The 18,876-nt window shown below is 42.9% G+C and overlaps 1 protein-coding gene and 1 long non-coding RNA gene across 6 annotated transcripts in view; one reads left to right on the top strand and one right to left on the bottom strand.

The window, feature by feature from the left end:
• LOC106568171 (ran-binding protein 3-like) overlaps window positions 1–17,162 on the top strand; it is a 33,755-nt gene extending 16,593 nt beyond the window's left edge. For 2 of the 5 annotated variants that reach the window (XM_014138267.3, XM_014138265.3), the window contains 8 exons: window positions 1,796–1,893; window positions 3,952–4,049; window positions 5,136–5,208; window positions 6,552–6,633; window positions 6,968–7,095; window positions 7,291–7,411; window positions 7,502–7,888; window positions 16,209–17,162. In XM_014138267.3, the coding sequence (XP_013993742.3) occupies window positions 1,796–1,893; window positions 3,952–4,049; window positions 5,136–5,208; window positions 6,552–6,633; window positions 6,968–7,095; window positions 7,291–7,411; window positions 7,502–7,888; window positions 16,209–16,255 (1,034 nt within the window). In that variant the 3' untranslated portion in view covers window positions 16,256–17,162. Of the gene's footprint in view, window positions 1–1,795; window positions 1,951–3,951; window positions 4,050–5,135; window positions 5,209–6,551; window positions 6,634–6,967; window positions 7,096–7,290; window positions 7,412–7,501; window positions 7,889–16,208 lie in introns of all 5 variants that reach the window. The other 3 variants (XM_014138266.3, XM_014138262.3, XM_014138263.3) reach the window with 2 other exon arrangements.
• LOC123726098 (uncharacterized) lies at window positions 7,413–18,614 on the bottom strand. The gene is made up of 2 exons (XR_006758393.2): window positions 18,501–18,614; window positions 7,413–7,799 (listed from the first exon to the last, which is right to left on the bottom strand). It is a non-coding gene; the product is annotated as an uncharacterized LOC123726098 (long non-coding RNA).
• Between the last annotated feature and the right edge of the window lie 262 nt (window positions 18,615–18,876).

An 18,876-nucleotide genomic window follows, 5' to 3' on the forward strand; every position in this document is an offset into this window, starting at 1 on the left:
ACCTATATCCATCTTGTCCTGCCTTTCTAAAGTCTTCAAAAGCCAAGTGAACAAACAGATCACCGACCATTTCGAATCCCACCGTACATTCTCCGCTACGCAATCTGGTTTCAGAGATGGTCATGGGTGCACCTCAGCCACGCTCAAGGTCCTAAACGATATCATAACCGCCATCGATAAAAGACAGTACTGTGCAGCCGTCTTCATCGACCTGGCCAAGGCTTTCGACTCTGTCAATCACCAAATTCTTATCGGCAGACTCAACAGCCTTGGTTTTTCTAATGACTGCCTCGCCTGGCTCACTAACTACTTCTCAGATAGAGTTCAGTGTGTCAAATCGGAGGGCCTGTTGTCTGGACCTCTGGCAGCCTCTATGGGGGTGCCACAGGGTTCAATTCTCCGGCAGACTCTTTTCTCTGTATATATCAATGATGTTGCTCTTGCTGCGGGTGATTCTTTGATCCACTTCTACGCAGACGACACCATTCTGTATACATCTGGCCCTTCTTTGGACACTGTGTTAACAAACCTCCAAACGAGCTTCAATGCCATACAACCATCCTTCTGTGGCCTCCAACTGCTCTTAAATGCTAGTAAAACGAAATGCATTCTCTTCAACCGATTGCTGCCCGCACCCGCCTGCCAGACTAGCATCACTACTCTGGACGGTTCTGACTTAGAATATGTGGACAACTATAAATACCTACAGTGAGGGGGGAAAAGTATTTGATCCCCTGCTGATTTTGTACGTTTGCCCACTGACAAAGAAATGATCAGTTAATAATTGTAATGGTAGGTTTATTTGAACAGTGAGAGACAGAATAACAACAACAAAAAAATCCAAAAAAACACATGTCAAAAATGTTATAAAGTGATTTGCATTGTAAATGTAATATACTACCCACCACTGCGACCTGTATGCTCTCGTTGGCTGGTCCTCACTACATATTCGTCGCCAAACTCACTGGCTCCAGGTCATCTATAAGTCTTTGCTAAAGCTCCGCCTTATCTCAGCTCACTGGTCACCATAGCAACACCCACCCGTAATTCGCGCTCCAGCAGGTATATTTCACTGGTCATCCCCAAAGCCAACAACTCCTTTGGCCGCCTTTCCTTCCAGTTCTCTGCTGCCAATGACTGGAACGAATTGCAAAAATCACTGAAGCTGGAGTCTTATATCTCCCTCACTAACTTTAAGCATCAGCTGTCAGAGCAGCTTACCGATCGCTGCAGCTGTACAGAGCCCATCTGTAAATAGCCCATCCAACCAACTACCTACCTCATCTCCATATTTGTTTTTGTTTTTCTGCTCTTTTGCACACCAGTATTTCTACTTGCACATCCTCATCTGGACATCTATCACTCCAGTGTTAATTGCTAAATTGTAATTACTTCGCCACTATGGCCTATTTATTGCCTTACCTCCTTACTTCATTTGCACACACTGTATACAGATGTTCAATTATGTTATTGACTGTACGTTTGTTTATCCCATGTGTAACTCTGTGTTGTTTTTGTTGCACTGCTTTGCTTTATCTTGGCCAGGTCGCAGTTGAAAATGAGAACTTGTTCTCAACTGGCCTACCATGTTAAATAAAGGGGAAATTAAATAAATAAATAAGAAAATGTGGAAAAGTCAAAGGGTCTGAATACTTTCCGAATGGTCTGTATAGTATATTTTTATTCATACCTGATCGTAAGACTGACTTTGAAGGACAGAATTTGATTTAAGTCTCTTTTTACTCCTCCTTCCCTCTCCTTCCCTCCTTTTCTATTCCTCTCATCTTCTGTGTAGTGACACCTCTGAACAGGGTCAGAAGGTCATTACTTCAGCCTGCACGTCTCCTCGCCCCTCAACCCTGGAACATCTCCTCACAGCCACACCTATCTGAGGTATTCTACAACTCTCTTCGCCCCCTCACACAGAGTGAAACGAGAAAACTCTCTCAGGTAAAAAATTAAAAGAGTGAACTCTCTCAGGCCTTAAAAGTATTTCAATAATAAAATTATTATTAGTTGGGGTAGTGTCATTGCCTGAGGGACCCACGTACTCTTCTCAGAGAAACCTATTCACTAACTGCCAGTTTATAAACCCAAACACCAAAACCGGTTTGAATCAGTTCTGTCTATTGGAAATTATTGTGCAATGTTTTTTTTGTTAAAGTCTCTGAATGCTTAAATGGCTTTCTCTCTACTCCCAAACTTGCCACATCAACACACTCAATTATATAATAGCTTATAGCTGCAAAATGTATTTTATTTTCTATTTACACAAGCATTGTGTTGAATTATTTGACTCAAGAAAATACCAATCCAATGTACAGTCGTGGCCAAAAGTTTTGAGAATGACAAATATTAATTTTCACAAAGTTTGCTACTTCAGTGTCTTTAGATATTTTTGTCAGATGTTACTATGGAATACTGAAGTATAATTACAAGCATTTCATAAGTGTCAAAGGCTTTTATTGACAAGTACATTTAAGTTGATGCAAAGAGTCAATATTTGCAGTGTTGACCCTTCTTTTTCAAGACCTCTGCAATCTGCCCTGGCATGCTCTCAATTAACTTCTGGGCCACATCCTGACTGATGGCAGCCCATTCTTGCATAATCAATGCTTTGTGTTTGTCAGAATTTGTGGGTTTTTGTTTGTCCACCCGCTTCTTGAGGATTGACCACAAGTTCTCAATGGGATTAAGGTCTGGGGAGTTTCCTGGCCATGGACCCAAAATATCGATGTTTTGTTCCCCGAGCCACTTAGTTATCACTTTTGCATTATGGCAAGGTGCTCCATCATGCTGGAAAAGGCATTGTTCGTCACCAAACTGTTCCTGGATGGTTGGGAGAAGTTGTTCTCGGAGGATGTGTTGGTACCATTCTGTATTCATGGCTGTGTTCTTAGGCAAAATTGTAAGTGAGCCCACTCCCTTGGCTGAGAAGCAGCACCACACATGAATGGTCTCAGGATGCTTTACTGTTGGCATGACACAGGACTGATGTTAGCGCTCACCTTGTCTTCTCCGGACAAGCTTTTTTCCGGATGCCCCAAACAATTGGAAAGGGAATTCATCAGAGAAAATAACTTTACCCCAATCCTCAGCAGTCCAATCTTTGTACCTTTTGCAGAATATCAGTCTGTCCCTGATGCATTTCCTGGAGAGAAGAGGCTTCTTTGCTGCCCTTCTTGACACCAGGCCATCCTCCAAAAGTCTTCGCCTCATTGTGCGTGCAGATGCACTCACACCTGCCTGCTGCCATTCCTGAGCAAGCTCTGTACTGGTGGTGCCCCGATCCCGCGGCTGAATCAACTTTAGGAGACTGTCCTGGCGCTTGTTGGACTTTCTTGGGCGCCCTGAAGCCTTCTTCACAACAATCGAACCACTCTCCTTGAAGTTCTTGATGATCCGATAAATGGTTGATTTAGGTGCAATCTTACTGGCAGCAATATCCTTGCCTGTCAAGCCCTTTTTGTGCAAAGCAATGATGACGGCACGTGTTTCCTTGCAGGTAACCATGGTTGACAGAGGAAGAACAATGATTCCAAGCACCACCCTCCTTTTGAAGCTTCCAGTCTGTTATTCAAACTCAATCAGCATGACAGAGTGATCTCCAGCCTTGTCCTCAACACTCACACCTGTGTTAACGAGAGAATCACTGACATGATGTCAACTGGTTCTTTTGTGGCAGGGCTGAAATGCAGTGGAAATGTTTTTGGGGGGGATTCAGTTCATTTGCATGGCAAAGAAGGACTTTGCAATTAATTGCAATTCATCGGATCACTCTTCATAACATTCTGGAGTATATGCAAATTGCCATCATACAAACTGAGGCAGCAGACTGTGAAAATTCATATTTGTGTAATTCTTAAAACGTTTGGCCACGACTGTAAATTCAGAAATGTAATAGGACTGTAAAATAATCATTTGCATTGTTTTTTTGTCCCATTCCCACAGGTGAGTCATGATCCTTCAAATGACGTCTCCAGCATCTCAACTGGCCGCTCCTCCACTGTTGGTGTATTACATCAAAAGAAACCCCATCAAGTTCACAGGTACACAGAGGACCTGGTTAATGTAACAGTAAAGATGCAGGGTGTCTAGTTGGGTCAAGTCTGTGCAATATTTCATTTTTACAGCCTCCCAGCCACTTTAAACTGTATATTTGACAGTTGACATTCTAATTGAGGGCTACCCACTCCAAGTCAAGGCATGGATTACCGTAAATTCTGGACTATAAGCCACAACTTTTTTCTCACGCTTTGAACCTCGTGGCTTAAACAATGACGCGGCTAATATATGGATTTTTCCCGCTTTAAAAAAATAAAATAAAACCACATTCTGTGACGTGCTCCGTTTTTTGGCGGCATGAAGCTTTCATTAGACCAATGAAATTGCCGAACGGGTTAAGGTCAAACAACTTTTTTGTTTACTGTTTAGATTAAATCGAGCGCTCTCAAACTTCCCATCATTCTGATTACGGTAGTCATTTTGTCACCCTCATCATGGCAAAGACACGGAGAAATGCATATGATGCAGCTTTCAAGTTGAAGGCGATTGATCTGGCTGTTGGAAAAGGAAATAGAGCTGCTGCACGGGAGCTTGGTCTTAATGAGTCGATGATAAGACGTTGGAAACAGCAGCGTGAGGAATTGACTCAGTGCAAAAAGACAACTAAAGCTTACTGCAAATGTTGTATTTTTTGTTACAAGCCGTGTTTCGTTAAAGCCTATTTATTTTTGTTACAAGCCGTGTTTCGTTAAAGCCTATTTATTTTTGTTACAAGCCGTGTTTCGTTAAAGCCTGTGTAAAGTTCATTTGTTTCAATGTACCGGTAGGCACCTGCGGCTTATAGACATGTGCGGCTTATTTATGTTCAAAATAATATCTTTTTTTTTATTCAGTGGGTGCGGCTTATATTCAGGTGCGCTTAATAGTCCGGAAATTACGGTAGTTAAACCAGGGGGTTCAGGTTACGTGTTAACTTCCAGTCCAGACCCAGGACTGGACAGCCTTGCTTCAATCCAGAGACCTTACAGAGTTTTCTTCTGTCAGAGCTATGTGGGGTCTAGGGGTTTAGTTCCCAGCAGTGATTCTGAACCTGCTGACCTCTCTGCTGACCTCTGGTTCACCCTCCACAGATCGAAGGCAGACGGTACCACCTCAGACAGGGTCCAGTTTGTGTTTGGGGAAAACATGAGCGAAAGAGTCTTGGTGAGTTCAGCAAGCACCACTGACATACACTACATGATCAAAAGTATGTGGACACCTGCTAGTCGAACATCTCATTCCAAAATCATGAGCATTAATATGGAGTTGGTCCCCCCTTTGCCGCTGTAACAGCCTCCACTCGTCTGGGAAGGCTTTCCACTAGATGTTGGAACATTGCTGCGGGGACTTGCATCCATTCAGCCACAAGAGCATCAGTGAGGTCGGGCACTGACGTTGGCCGATTTGGCCTGGTTCGCAGTCGGCGTTCCAATTCATCCCAAAGGTGTTCGATGGGGTTAAGGTCAAGGGTCTGTGCAAGCAAGTCAAGTTCTTCCACACCGATCTCGACAAACCATTTCTGTATGGACCTCGCTTTGTGCACGGGGGATTTGTCATGCTGAAACAGGAAAGGGCCTTCCCCAAACTGTTGCCACAAAGTTAGTAGCACAGAATCGTCTAGAATGTCATTGTATGCTGTAGCGTTACGACTTCCCTTCACTGGAACTAAGGGGCCCGAACCATGAAAAACAGCTCCAGACCATTATTCCTCCTACACCAAACTTTACAGTTGGCACTAGGCATTGGGGCAGGTAGCGTTTTCCTGGCATCCGCCAAACCTAGATTAGTCCGTCGGACTGCCAGATGGTGAAGGGTGATTCATCACTCCAGAGAACGCGTTTCCACTGATCCAGAGTCCAATGGCGGTGAGCTTTACACCACTCCAGCCGACACTTGGCATTGCGCATGATTATCTTAGGCTGGTGTTCGGCCACTCGGCCATGGAAACATATTTCATGAAGCTCCAGACAAACAGTAATTGTGCTGATGTTGCTTTCAGAGGCAGTTTGGAACTCGGTAGTGAGTGTTTCAACCGAGGACAGATGATTTTTATGCGTTATGCGCTTCAGCACTCGGTGTTCCCGTTCTGTGAACATTTAGGCCAATAGACATTTCCATGTCATAATAACAACACATACAGTGGACCGGGGAAGCTCTAGCAGGGCAGAAATTTGATGAACTGACTTGTTGGAACCCTATGACACCATCCTATGACGGTGCCACGTTGAAAGTCACTGAGCTCTTCAGTAAGGCCATCCTACTGCCATTGTTTGTCTATGGAGATTTCATGGCTGTGTGCTCGATTTTATTCACCTGTCAGCAACAGGTGTGACTGAAATAGCCGAATCCACTAATTTGAAGGGGTGTCCACATACTTTTGCATATATACAGTAGCAATTCGCATAGGATGACTATGAAATATATGTCATCACATTTGTATGAGTTTAACTGTGTTACCAAACACGTCATATTTACAGAAATTCTCTCACTTTCTCACCCTCATATAGAGACCACAGAAATCCCCTAGCAGTGAAGATTCTGATTGCAGCTCTGATTCTGAGTCTTCCACCTCTGAGTCAAGTCATAAAGGTAAATCATTAAGCGGGTCATAGTGTTTTTACATGAGTACACAACTCTGGTCCTCGAGAGCCAGTACCTTAATGTCTGCTGATCCACTAAGACTGTGGTGCTAAGCTGCATTTATACAGGCAGCCCAATTCTGATCTTTTGCCCAATTATTGGGAAAATAGATGACCTGATCAGTCAAAAGACCAATTAGTGGAAAAATATTAGAATTGGGCCGCCTGTGTAAACCCTGCCATAGAGGACTAGAGTTGTGCACCTCTGTTCCAATAGTGATTGACTGCCTTTAGTGGATGCCTTTCAGAACTGCAGCTGAAGTTCTGTCTGTGTTTGCTGATAGGTGCTGTGTGGAGCAGTCTGAGGGAGTCTGCTGCAGCTTACACAGCGTCCTGTGGGAGGCAGCATGTGCTCAGGCTCAGGCGGGTTCAGCTGTTCACTGGGGAGGAGAAGGAAAGCAATGTGGTCCAGGTGAAGACCTATAGGGCTGACGCATGCCAGATCTTACAATGCCTGGTGCCTGACGGCACAGTCGATAACGTGGCATGCAATGTCTGAGCAGGGGAATGTGACCATTATGTTGAATTAGGAAGTGACCAATGCCTTCTGATATTGCTAAAGACAGTGGTGTACCTTTTTCATTTTTTAAATATTTTTTTATTTTAGCTGACCTGCAGACTGTTTGTCCTGGAAAAAGGAACTCCATCATGGACTGAGCGAGGGAGAGGAGTCCTGCGACTCAATGATCTAGCATCAGGGACCAAAAGAGGGCTTCAGTCCAGGATAGGTGAGTTTACCATGAAGGAGTTTATTATTCTCATCACTCTGACCAACATCTGCATGTCTTTCTGTGACTCTTAATGTTTCTCATCCTCAGTATATCTCTCACACCTTCGCCCTTTGATCAAAACAGTGATGAGGCACCAGGGCAGTCTCAAGGTTATCCTCAACACCAAGCTCTGGTCACACACACACCTACGTCGCCCGGCCCGCCGGAATCTCCAAGTGACGGCCACTGACGTGGAGACTCAGGCCGTCCGGGTGTTCCTCATTCAGGCCAGCGCCAGGGACGTGGCTCGCCTCTACGTGGCCATCCACCATCGGCTGGTAGCCCTACGGGCCAGTGCTGCTGGGAGGGAGGCAGAGGCTGCAGGGGGCAGGACCAGGGAGGGGCACTGCAACAGTGAGAATGAAGAGGAGGAGGAAGAGGAGAGACAACAGAAAGAAAGAGAAGAAAGGCTGCTATTGACACGATTGCGACCTGGTAAGAGTGAATAGCAACAGTGATAGGGATGTACTCTAGCATACAGTTGTCTGAGATGAACTTGTCTGAGATTATCCCTTGCTCTTTCACCTACACACTTGTATGTCTACGACTAAGTCCAATTTTTTGCGCATTGTTTGTCCTGTGTAAAAAAACGTGTTTGGAATTTTTGCTTCGTTTAAGTAAGGGAACACTCGTCCTCCAATACATGTCTGGTGGGAAGTCACGTTACTAATCCCCAGTCCACATTCCAGAGTCAGAGGGGTTGGGTTAAATGCGGAAGACACATTTCATTTGAATACATTCAGTTGGACAACTGACTAGGTATCCCCTTTTCCCTTTCCCAGAGGGAGCTGTTAGCAGGTGGTAGTCATAGACCTTCACTCTGCCACTGGCAAACCCCCCACAATAACATAACAATAACAAGGCTATATACAGTGGGTATTGGTACCGAGTCAGTGTGTGGGGGTACAGGTTAGAGGTAATTTGTACATGTAGGTAGGGGTGAAGTGACTATGCATACACTACCGTTCAAAGGTTTGGGGTTACTTAGAAATGTCCTTGTTTTTGAAAGAAAACTATTTTTTGGTCCATTCGAATAACATCAAAATGATCAGAAATACAGTGTAGACATTGTTAATGTTGTAAATGACTATTGTAGCTGGAAACGGCAGATTTTTAATGGAATATCTACACAGGTGTACAGAGGCCCTTATCAGCAACCATCACTCCTTTGTTCCAATGGCACGTTGTGTTAGCTAATCCAGGTTTATCATTTTAAAAGCCCAATTGATCGTTAGAAAACCCTTTTGCAATTATGTTAGCACAGCTGAAAACTGTTGTTCTGATTAAAGAAGCAATAAAACTGGCCTTTAGACTAGTTGCGTATTTGCAGCATCAGCATTTGTGGGTTCGATTGCAGGCTCAAAATGGTCAGAAACAAAGAACTTTCTTCTGAAACTCATCAGTCTATTCTTGTTCTGAGAAATGAAGGCTATTCCATGTGAGAAATTGCCAAGAAATTGAAGATTTCGTACAACGCTGTCTACTACTCCCTTCACAGAACAGCGCAAACTAGCTCTAACCAGAATACAAAGAGGAGTGGGAGGCCCCGGTGCACAACTGAGCAAGAGGACAAGTACATTAGAGTGTATAGTTTGAGAAACAGATGCCTCACAAGTCCTCAACTGGCAGCTTCATTAAATAGTACCCGCAAAACACCAGTCTCAACGTCAACAGTGAAGAGGCGACTTCGGGATGCTGGCCTTCTAGACAGAGTTGCAAAGAAAAAGCCATATCTCAGACTGGCAAATAAAAATAAAAGATTAAGATGGGCAAAAGAACACAGACACTGGACAGAGGAACTCTGCCTAGATGGCCAATATCCCGGACTAGTTAAAGGAAAAAGCTTCTTCCAGTTCGTGGATGGCTGACGTTTTACATGCCGTAACCAATTGTGCTATTTTGTTTGTTTTTTTGGCATTATTTTATAACTTATTTTGTACATAATGTCACTGCTACCGTCTCTTATGACCGAAAATAACTTCTGGACATCAGAACTGGGATTACTCACCGCGAACTGGAAGAAGCTTTTTCCTTTAACAAGTCCGACAAGAAAGATATACTGCTCTCCTGGGAACAGGCCCACATCCCCGTCATTTGCGTGATGAAAAGATGGAGGAAAAGAGGACACAGATCAGACTGCCTTCTGAGAATCCATAGGCGAGCGAGTAAATTCCGACTGCCATCAATTCTACTTGCTAACATGCAATCATTAGAAAATAAAATTGATGACATATGATTATTCTACCAACAGGACATTAAAAACTCATATAAGGAAATCAGTCAATTGTCCTGGGCTGGCGTGGTTACACGTGGTCTGCCGTTGTGAGGACGGTTGGACGTACTGTCAAATTCTGCCAAATGTCACCCATTGAGCATGTTTGGGATGCTCTGGATCTACATGTATGACAGCGTGTTCCAGTACCCGCCAATATCCAGCAACTTCGCACAGCCATTAAAGAGGAGTGAGAAAACATTCTACAGGCCACAATCAATAGCCTGATCAACTCTATGCAAAGGAGATGTTTTGTGCTGCATGCTTGCATCAAAAGAGTTTTAATTAAAGGGCTACACACAAATTAATCATCAGGTGTAAGGAACTATGAAAATAGTTCAAATAAATGCTATTTAATCTACAGTTGAAGTCGGAAGTTTACATACACTTAGGTTGGAGTCATTAAAACTTGTTTTTCAACCACTCCACAAATTTCTTGTTAACAAACTATAGTTTTGGCAAGTCGGTTAGGACATCTACTTTGTGCATGACACAAGTAATTTTTCCAACAATTGTTTATAGACAGATTATTTCACTTATAATTCACTATATCACAATTCCAATGGGTCAGAAGTTTACATACACTAAGTTGACTGTGCCTTTACACAGCTTGGAAAATTCCAGAAAATGATGTCATGGCTTTAGATGCTTCTGACAGGCTAATTGACATCATTTGAGACTTTTGGAGGTGTACCTGTGGATGTATTTCAAGGCCTACCTTCAAACTCAGTGCCTCTTTGCTTGACATCATGGGAAATCAAAAGAACTCAGCCAAAAAATGGTAGACCTCCACAAGTCTGGTTCATCCTTCGGAGCAATTTCCAAATGCCTGAAGGTACCACGTTCATCTTTACAAACAATAGTACACAACTATAAACACCATGGGACTACGCAGCCGCCATACCGCTCAGGATGGAGATGCGTTCTGTCTCCTATAGATTAACATACTTTGGTGCGAAAAGTGCAAATCAATCCCAGAACAACAGCAAAGGACCTTGTGAAGATGTTGGAGGAAACAGGTACAAAAGTATCTATATCCACAGTAAAACGAGTCCTATATCGACATAACCTGAAAGGCCACTCGGCAAGGAAGAAGCCACTGCTCCAAAACCGCCATAAAAAAGCCAGACTACGGTTTGCAACTGCACATGGGAACAAAGTTTGTACTTTTTGGAGAAATGTCCTCTGGTCTGATGAAACAAAAATATTTTTGCTCACCTAAAGTATAATACCTCATGGTGAGCTGCAGACACTTTTATCTACCAAGGGATGTCTCATCTGTAATTATCATGGCTGTCTACATCCCTCCACAAGCCAACACCACTTTGGCACTCAACAAACTGTATAGGGCCATAAACAAACAATAAACCACTCACCAAGAAGAAGCGTTTCTGGTGGGCGGAGATTTTAACATGGAGAGACTTAAAACCATTCTACCTCACTTTTACCAACACGTCTCCAGCACCACTAGGGGCGCTAAACCTCTAGACCACTCTTTTTCTAACCACAGAAACGCATACATGGTCCTCCCTTCGGCAAATCTGACTACGAGTCTATTCTCCTGCTTCCTGTTTAAAAACAAAAGCTCAAACAGGAAGTACCAGTGACACGCTCAATATGGAAGTGGTCCGATGAAGCATACGCGAGGCTACAAGACAGTTTTGCTAGTACATACTGGGATATGTTCCAGGATTCATCTGACAGCTTTGAGGAGTTTACCACATCAGTCACAGGCTTCATCAATAAGTGCATAGACGACGTCCCCCCCACAGTGACTATACGAACATATGCAAATCAATAACCACGGATTACAGGCAATATCTGCACTGGGCTAAAGGCTAGCGCTACCGCTTACAAGAAACGGGACACGGACATGGACGCATACAAGAAAGCCGGCTACGAGCTCCAATGAGACATCAAACATACAAAAGGACAATATAGCAGGAAAGTGGAATCCTATTACACCGACTTCAATGCTTGTCCTATGTGGCAGGGTTTGCAAATGATAACGGATTACAAAGGGAAACCCAGCTGTGAAATGCCCAGTGATGCAGAACTCCCAAATGAGCTAAATACCTTTTATGCTGCTTCGAGGAAAACAACACTTGCATGAAAGCCCCTGTTGTTCCGGATGACTGTGTGACCTTGCTCTCAATGGCCGATGTGAGTAAAACTTTTAAACAAGCAGCATACCACCCTGCATCCCACTGCTGGCTTGCTTCTGAAGCTAAGCAGGGTTGGTCCCTGGATGGGAGAACAGATGCTGCTGGAAGTGGTGTTGGAGGGCCAGTAGGAGGCATCCTTTCCTCTGGTCTAAATACCCCAGGGCAAGGATTGGGGATGTTGCCCTGTGTAGGGTGCCATATTTTGGATGGGACGTTATACGGGTGTCCTGACTCTCTGTGGTCACTAAAGATCCCATGGGACTTATCGTAAGAGTAGGGGTGTTAACCCCAGTGTCCTGGATAAATTCCCTATCTGTCCCTCATACCGTCACGGTCACCTAATCATCCCCAGCTTACAATTGGCTCATTCATCCCCGTCCTCTCCCCTGTAACTATACTCCAGGTCGTTGCTGTAAATGAGAATGGGTTCTCAGTCAACTAACCTGGTTAAATAAATATACTGCTCAAAAAAATAAAGGGAACACTTAAACAACACAATGTAACTCCAAGTCAATCACACTTCTGTGAAATCAAACTGTCCACTTAGGAAGCAACACTGATTGACAATAAATTTCACATGCTGTTGTGCAAATGGAATAGACAACAGGTGGAAATTATAGGCAATTAGCAAGACACCCCCAATAAAGGAGTGGTTCTGCACAGACCACTTCTCAGTTCCTATGATTCCTGGCTGATGTTTTGGTCACTTTTGAAAGCTGGCGGTGCTTTCACTCTAGTGGTAGCATGAGACGGAGTCTACAACCCACACAAGTGGCTCAGGTAGTGCAGCTCATCCAGGATGGCACATCAATGCAAGCTGTGGCAAGAAGGTTTGCTGTGTCTGTCAGCGTGGTGTCCAGAGCATGGAGGCGCTACCAGGAGACAGGCCAGTACATCAGGAGACTTGGAGGAGGCCGTAGGAGGGCAACAACCCAGCAGCAGGACCGCTACCTCCGCCTTTGTGCAAGGAGGAGCAGGAGGAGCACTGCCAGAGCCCTGCAAAATGTCCTCCAGCAGGCCACAAATGTGCATGTGTCTGCTCAAACGGTCAGAAACAGACTCCATGAGGGTGGTATGAGGGCCCGAAATCCACAGGTGGGGGTTGTGCTTACAGCCCAACACCGTGCAGGACGTTTGGCATTTGCCAGAGAACACCAAGATTGGCAAATTCGCCACTGGCCCCCTGTCCTCTTCATTGATGAAAGCAGGTTCACACTGAGCACATGTGACAGACGTGACAGAGTCTGGAGACGCCGTGGAGAATGTTCTGCTGCCTGCAACATCCTCCAGCATGACCGGTTTGGCGGTGGGTCAGTCATGGTGTGGGGTGGCATTTCTTTGGGGGGCTGCACAGCCCTCCATGTGCTCGCCAGAGGTAGCCTGACTGCCATTAGGTACCGAGATGAGATCCTCAGACCCCTTGTGAGACCATATGCTGGTGCGGTTGGCCCTGGGTTCCTCCTAATGCAAGACAATGCTAGACCTCATGTGGCTGGAGTGTATCAGCAGTTCCTGCAAGAGGAAGGCATTGATGCTATGGACTGGCCCGCCTGTTCCCCAGACCTGAATCCAATTGAGCACATCTGGGACATCATGTCTCGCTCCATCCACCAACGCCACGTTGCACCACAGACTGTCCAGGAGTTGGCGGATGCTTTAGTCCAGGTCTGGGAGGAGATCCCTCAGGAGACCATCCACCACCTCACCAGGAGCATGCCCAGGCGTTGTAGGGAGATCATACAGGCACGTGGAGGCCACACACACTACTGAGACTCATTTTGACTTGTTTTAAGGACATTACATCAAAGTTGGATCAGCCTGTAGTGTGGTTTTCCACTTTAATTTTGAGTGTGACTCCAAATCCAGACCTACATGGGTTAATAAATTGGATTTCCATTGATTATTTTTGTGTGATTTTGTTGTCAGCACATTCAACTATGTAAAGAAAAAAGTATTTAATAAGATTATTTCATTCATTCAGATCTAGGATGTGTTATTTTAGTGTTCCCTTTATTTTTTGGAGCAGTGTATATATTTTTGAAAAATACTCGCTGGGCCAGATGGAATACCAGGTTGCTTTCTAAAATAATGCGCTGGAAAGTGTCTTCACTGACATTTTTTATCTCTACTTGTCCCAGTCTGTAATCCCAATATGTTTCAAGTTGACCCCCATTTTGTCTCTGTTCTCCAAAGTAACCTGCCTAAATGACTATCGCCCTGTAGCACTCACATCTGTAATTATGAAGTGCTTTGATAGGCTGGGCTCTCACACACACTACACTGACACTCTCACACAAAACCCACACACATTCACATACACTAATACATACATACACACACACGTATACTGACACAACACACACGCACACTAATGATTTGCTGCTGCTACTCTGTTCTTTATTTTATTCTTATATTATTATCTATCCTAATGCCTAGTCACTTTACCCTGCCTTCATGTACATACAGTTGAAGTCGGAAGTTTACATACACTTAGGTTGGAGTCATTAAAACTTGTTTTTCAACCACTCCACACATTGTTAACAAGAAATCTATAGTTTTGGCAAGTCAGTTAGGATATCTACTGTGTGCATGACAAAAGTAATTTTTCCAACAATTGTTTACAGACAGATTATTTCACTTATAATTCACTGTATTACAATTCCAGTGGGTCAGAAGTTTACATGCACAGTCAACTTAGTGTCTTTACACAGCTTGGAAAATTCCAGAAAATGATGTCATTGCTTTAGAAGCTTCTGGTAGGCTAATTGACATAATTTTAGTCAATTGGAGGTGTACCTGTGGATGTATTTCAAGGCCTATCTTCAAACTCAGTGCCTCTTTGCTTGACATCATGGGAAAATCAAAAGAAATCAGCCAAGACCTCCATAAAATTGTAGACCTCCACAAGTCTGGTTCATCCTTCGGAGCAATTTCCAAACACCTGAAGGTGCCACGTTCATCTGTACAAACAATAGTACACAAGTATAAACACCATGGGACTACGCAGCCGACTACGCAGCCGTCATACCACTCAGGAAGGAGACGCGTTCTGTCTCCTAGAGATTAATGTACTTTGGTGCGAAAAGTGCAAATCAATCCCAGAACAGCAAAGGACCTTGTGAAGATGCTGGAGGAAACAGGTACAAAAGTATCTATATCCACAGTAAAAACGAGTCTTATGTTGACATAACCTGAAAGGCCGCTCAGCAAGGGAGAAGCCACTGCTCCAAAACTGCCATAAAAAAGCCAGACTATAGTTTGCAACTGCACATGGGGACAAAGTTTGTACTTTTTGGAGAAATGTCCTCTGGTCTGATGAAACAAAAATAGAACTGTTTGGCCATAATGACCATCGTTATGTTTGGAGGAAAAAGGGGGAGGCTTGCAAGCCGAAGAACACCATCCTAACCGTGGAGCACGGGGGTGGCGGCATCATGTTGTGGGGGGTGCTTTGCAGCAGGAGGGACTGGCTACCCGAAACGTTTGACCCAAGTTAAACAATGTAAAGGCAATGCTACCAAATACTAATTGAGTGTATGTAAACTTCTGACCCACTAGAAAGGTGACGAAAGAAATAAAAGCTGAAATAAATCATTATCTCTACTATTATTCTGACCGTTCACATTCTTAAAATAAAGTGGTGGTCCTAACTGACATAAAACAGGGAATTTTTACTAGGATTAAATGTCAGGAATTGTGAAAAACTGAGTTTAAATGTATTTGGCAAAGGTGTATGTAAACTTCCGACTTCAACTGTATATAAAAACATTGTCACAGGAAGTAGATGATTTGCTGTATGGATCAAATGAGATGGAGGTCATTACCACAAAATAAATGAATAGGGAAATTGTAGGTGTGCCGGAGGATATTTTATCCCATCAAGTTGTGGCACAGTTAAAAAAAGGTTGGGAACCACTGCACTAGAGATGAGAACTAGGTACTGCTGTTTATCTAAACAATAGTCCGCTTGTTATTTCTTGCAACAACCTCTCCTTCAGCCTCCTTGAACTTGTATGTCAACAAGACACCTAAAGAAGCTAAAACTAGCCCCATATCAGCTAACCATGTATAAATCACATTCCAGTGGAGGACAACTTATGTCCTCTGGAGCAAAACATATGTGTTGTCCCTGTAGAAACTCAGTAGAGGCCTACATGACATGAGAATGCATCCTGAACAACCCTTTACATGGCCATTTTGCCATTGTGCATTTACCAGACAAAACACTGTGCTGCAAAACATAAAGCTACTGTATATAAATATTACAATATTTTCACTTACACACGTTCCATAACATGTCTGTCTTTCGCCTTTGCAGTGGTTTGTGATTGGATACACAGTAAACCTAGTTTGGATTCTTGGTGACATGACATCATATCCTGACCTGGACCATCTGAACAGAACTTTGGCTATAATGGAACAGTGGGACAAAACATCAAGAGACAGCTTGCAAGTACTTACTATCTATTGAGCTACCATGACTGCCTTCTTTCAACAACAACAAAAATATATGATTATTCTATTGCCGTACTTACTTTTGTACTTCACGTTATTGTGGCAAGTGTGCAAGGGGAGTGTAAACCGCCACATTATGACAGAGGGAATCTAGATGTAATGACTGATTAAAAAATATGTATTTATTTTTGTTATTTTATTATGCATTTAGAATGAATCCAACTGTTCATGCTAGTGCTATTTGTGGCTGAAGCACCCACATTAAACTTATTTTAAACATATTTAGAATATTCCCAAAAGGTTTTGTTCTTCTGTATTTCTTTTATAAGCATTATGTTTTATATGTTGTAAGTGTTTTAAAAACAGCTTATGATCAACATAATGATTTTGAAACTATTTTTGTAGGTCTTTCACTACAAACAGAATATAATATGTATCTACCTATTTCAACTGTGAAACAAACAAAATATCTTTATTGTTAGCTGTTTCATTTATACAGTACATTACTGACATAAACAAGGTTGTGGTACACTCACCTTTTCTACACAGTACTAAATGCATGCCTCTGCCTACCTCTGTAATTGCTACAAATGTGAGAAAACATTTCAATGTTTTTAATGGATTTTAAGTTCTATTACCTAGTGTATTGTCAAACGCAATTTACTGAAAAGGGTAATCCTGCATAAAAGCAAACATGACTAGCATCTAGTTCATATTCTGGTATGTATATATTATATTAATCTGCTTCTGGTAATATCACCATGTTATGTTAGCAGTTATGTCATCGTGATTGATAAAAAATTATTTTCTGATACAACTTTTGAGTTTATCATAATTTTTCATGGTTGTTGTTGCTGAGCTGATGTTACTATCAAAAAAGTTATCTTGTCCTCTAGTCTAGTAGACCTGCTTTCATCTATCCAGTGTTTTCAGATCAGTGCAGGCGAAGGAGAGAAGACAAAGGTATCCCACTTTGGACAATGTTTGCCAAATTAATAGCCTCTCTACTGCTGATTTTCCTTCATGAACACTGAAGGACTGGTAAGGTTCCATTCATATTGGTCTCATATTTCTAGTGTTTTCAGGTGACAAAAGGAAAGAAGTCTAGGAAAGGAAGCTATTTAGACAACAATGCTCTGGCTCCACCGGTTTCCATTAGATAACACAGACACAAAGTCATAATTGCAACAACAACAAAAAATTGTTTTTTAGTCTTAATTTTTAAGGTTAGGATTAGGCATAAGGTTAGCAGTCCGGTTAAGGTGAGGGTTGATGTTAGGTTTAAACTCATATTTTAAGAAGATAAACGGTAGAAAGTGGCGGGGTTTAGTCATAATTAATAAATAAATCAAGGTAAAATAAAAAATATGATTTATTGGCTGTGGTAACTAGTGACGACAGGCTCCACCCTTAAAAAGCACGTTGTTGTACGTAATGAAATAAGCCTTCGAGCGCATTCCGCAAGTGTGCGTGCTTCAAAGATGGTGTTGTAGCTTGTAGGTCCGTGTAGCTGGGTACTGTTGTTCTACAAGTCTTCTGATTCTCAAACACATGCATGTATTTAGTGTCTTGAAGACGTTTAGAGTTTATAAGTATGAGCAAACGAATGCTTGGATTATTAGAATATTATTTTGAAAATGTGAAAGGCGCATGTAGAGGGTCGCTGACAAGGAACGTTGATAGACGACAATATGGACTGTGTTTAGAACTGACAATAATTTTGATAAATTGAAAACTAGTTATCCCGTTCTACCTAGCTGGATCGGGAGTGCGCGTGACCATCTTTGCTCTCATTACATAAGCTGGCAAAAGTTAGTGAGACGAAACAAAAGTCGTTCATATAAACTGTCATAGCTAGCTACCTACATTGTTAGCTCGTGAAAGGGAAACAGAGTTGGCTAGAGTTAAGGTGGTCAGTGTTTAAGCTGCTACAGTAGCTAGCTCGATAGCTAAACTTGTTAGGTCATGGTTTGTCAATTCAGAATTACGCTAGTCAACTAGCTAGGTGAGAGTTGGTGTCGCAGTATCTGGATTCGACGATTGTAGTGCATGAGGGACCCAGGTCAAATAGCTAGGGCATCAGATTGGATTAAGACCGACATTGGCCAACTACATTAATTAATGGGGACCAACATAATTTACAAGAGTGACTCACCGTTCCTTTATAAACTTTCTGTGCCTTGGGCATCGAGCTGTCACTATTTTAAATGGGAGCTCACGTCACATCCAGATGGAGATGCGAAGTATTGCATCATAGGCTGAAATTGGTTTTAAACACGCAAAAGTTGCTGTGGTGACATGGTATGAATTCGAGCAGCAAAGATATCGCTTTTCAGAGCTCTCAGAAGAGGACCTAAAACAACTGGTAAGGGAATGGAAAACGATGTGATATAAATGGTACTTGCTCTCAAACTCCCTAATTTGTCAATGTGTTCGTCATTGACAGTAAAACACCCCATAACAAGTCATCAGCACACACCAGTTTCACTTTCAGTTTAGACATGGAAACCCAGGTGTTCTGATAGGTAAAT

This window comes from Salmo salar, chromosome 13 (assembly GCF_965601325.2).
Source record: "Salmo salar chromosome 13, fSalSal1, whole genome shotgun sequence".
In the NCBI taxonomy this organism is placed as follows: domain Eukaryota; kingdom Metazoa; phylum Chordata; class Actinopteri; order Salmoniformes; family Salmonidae; genus Salmo; species Salmo salar.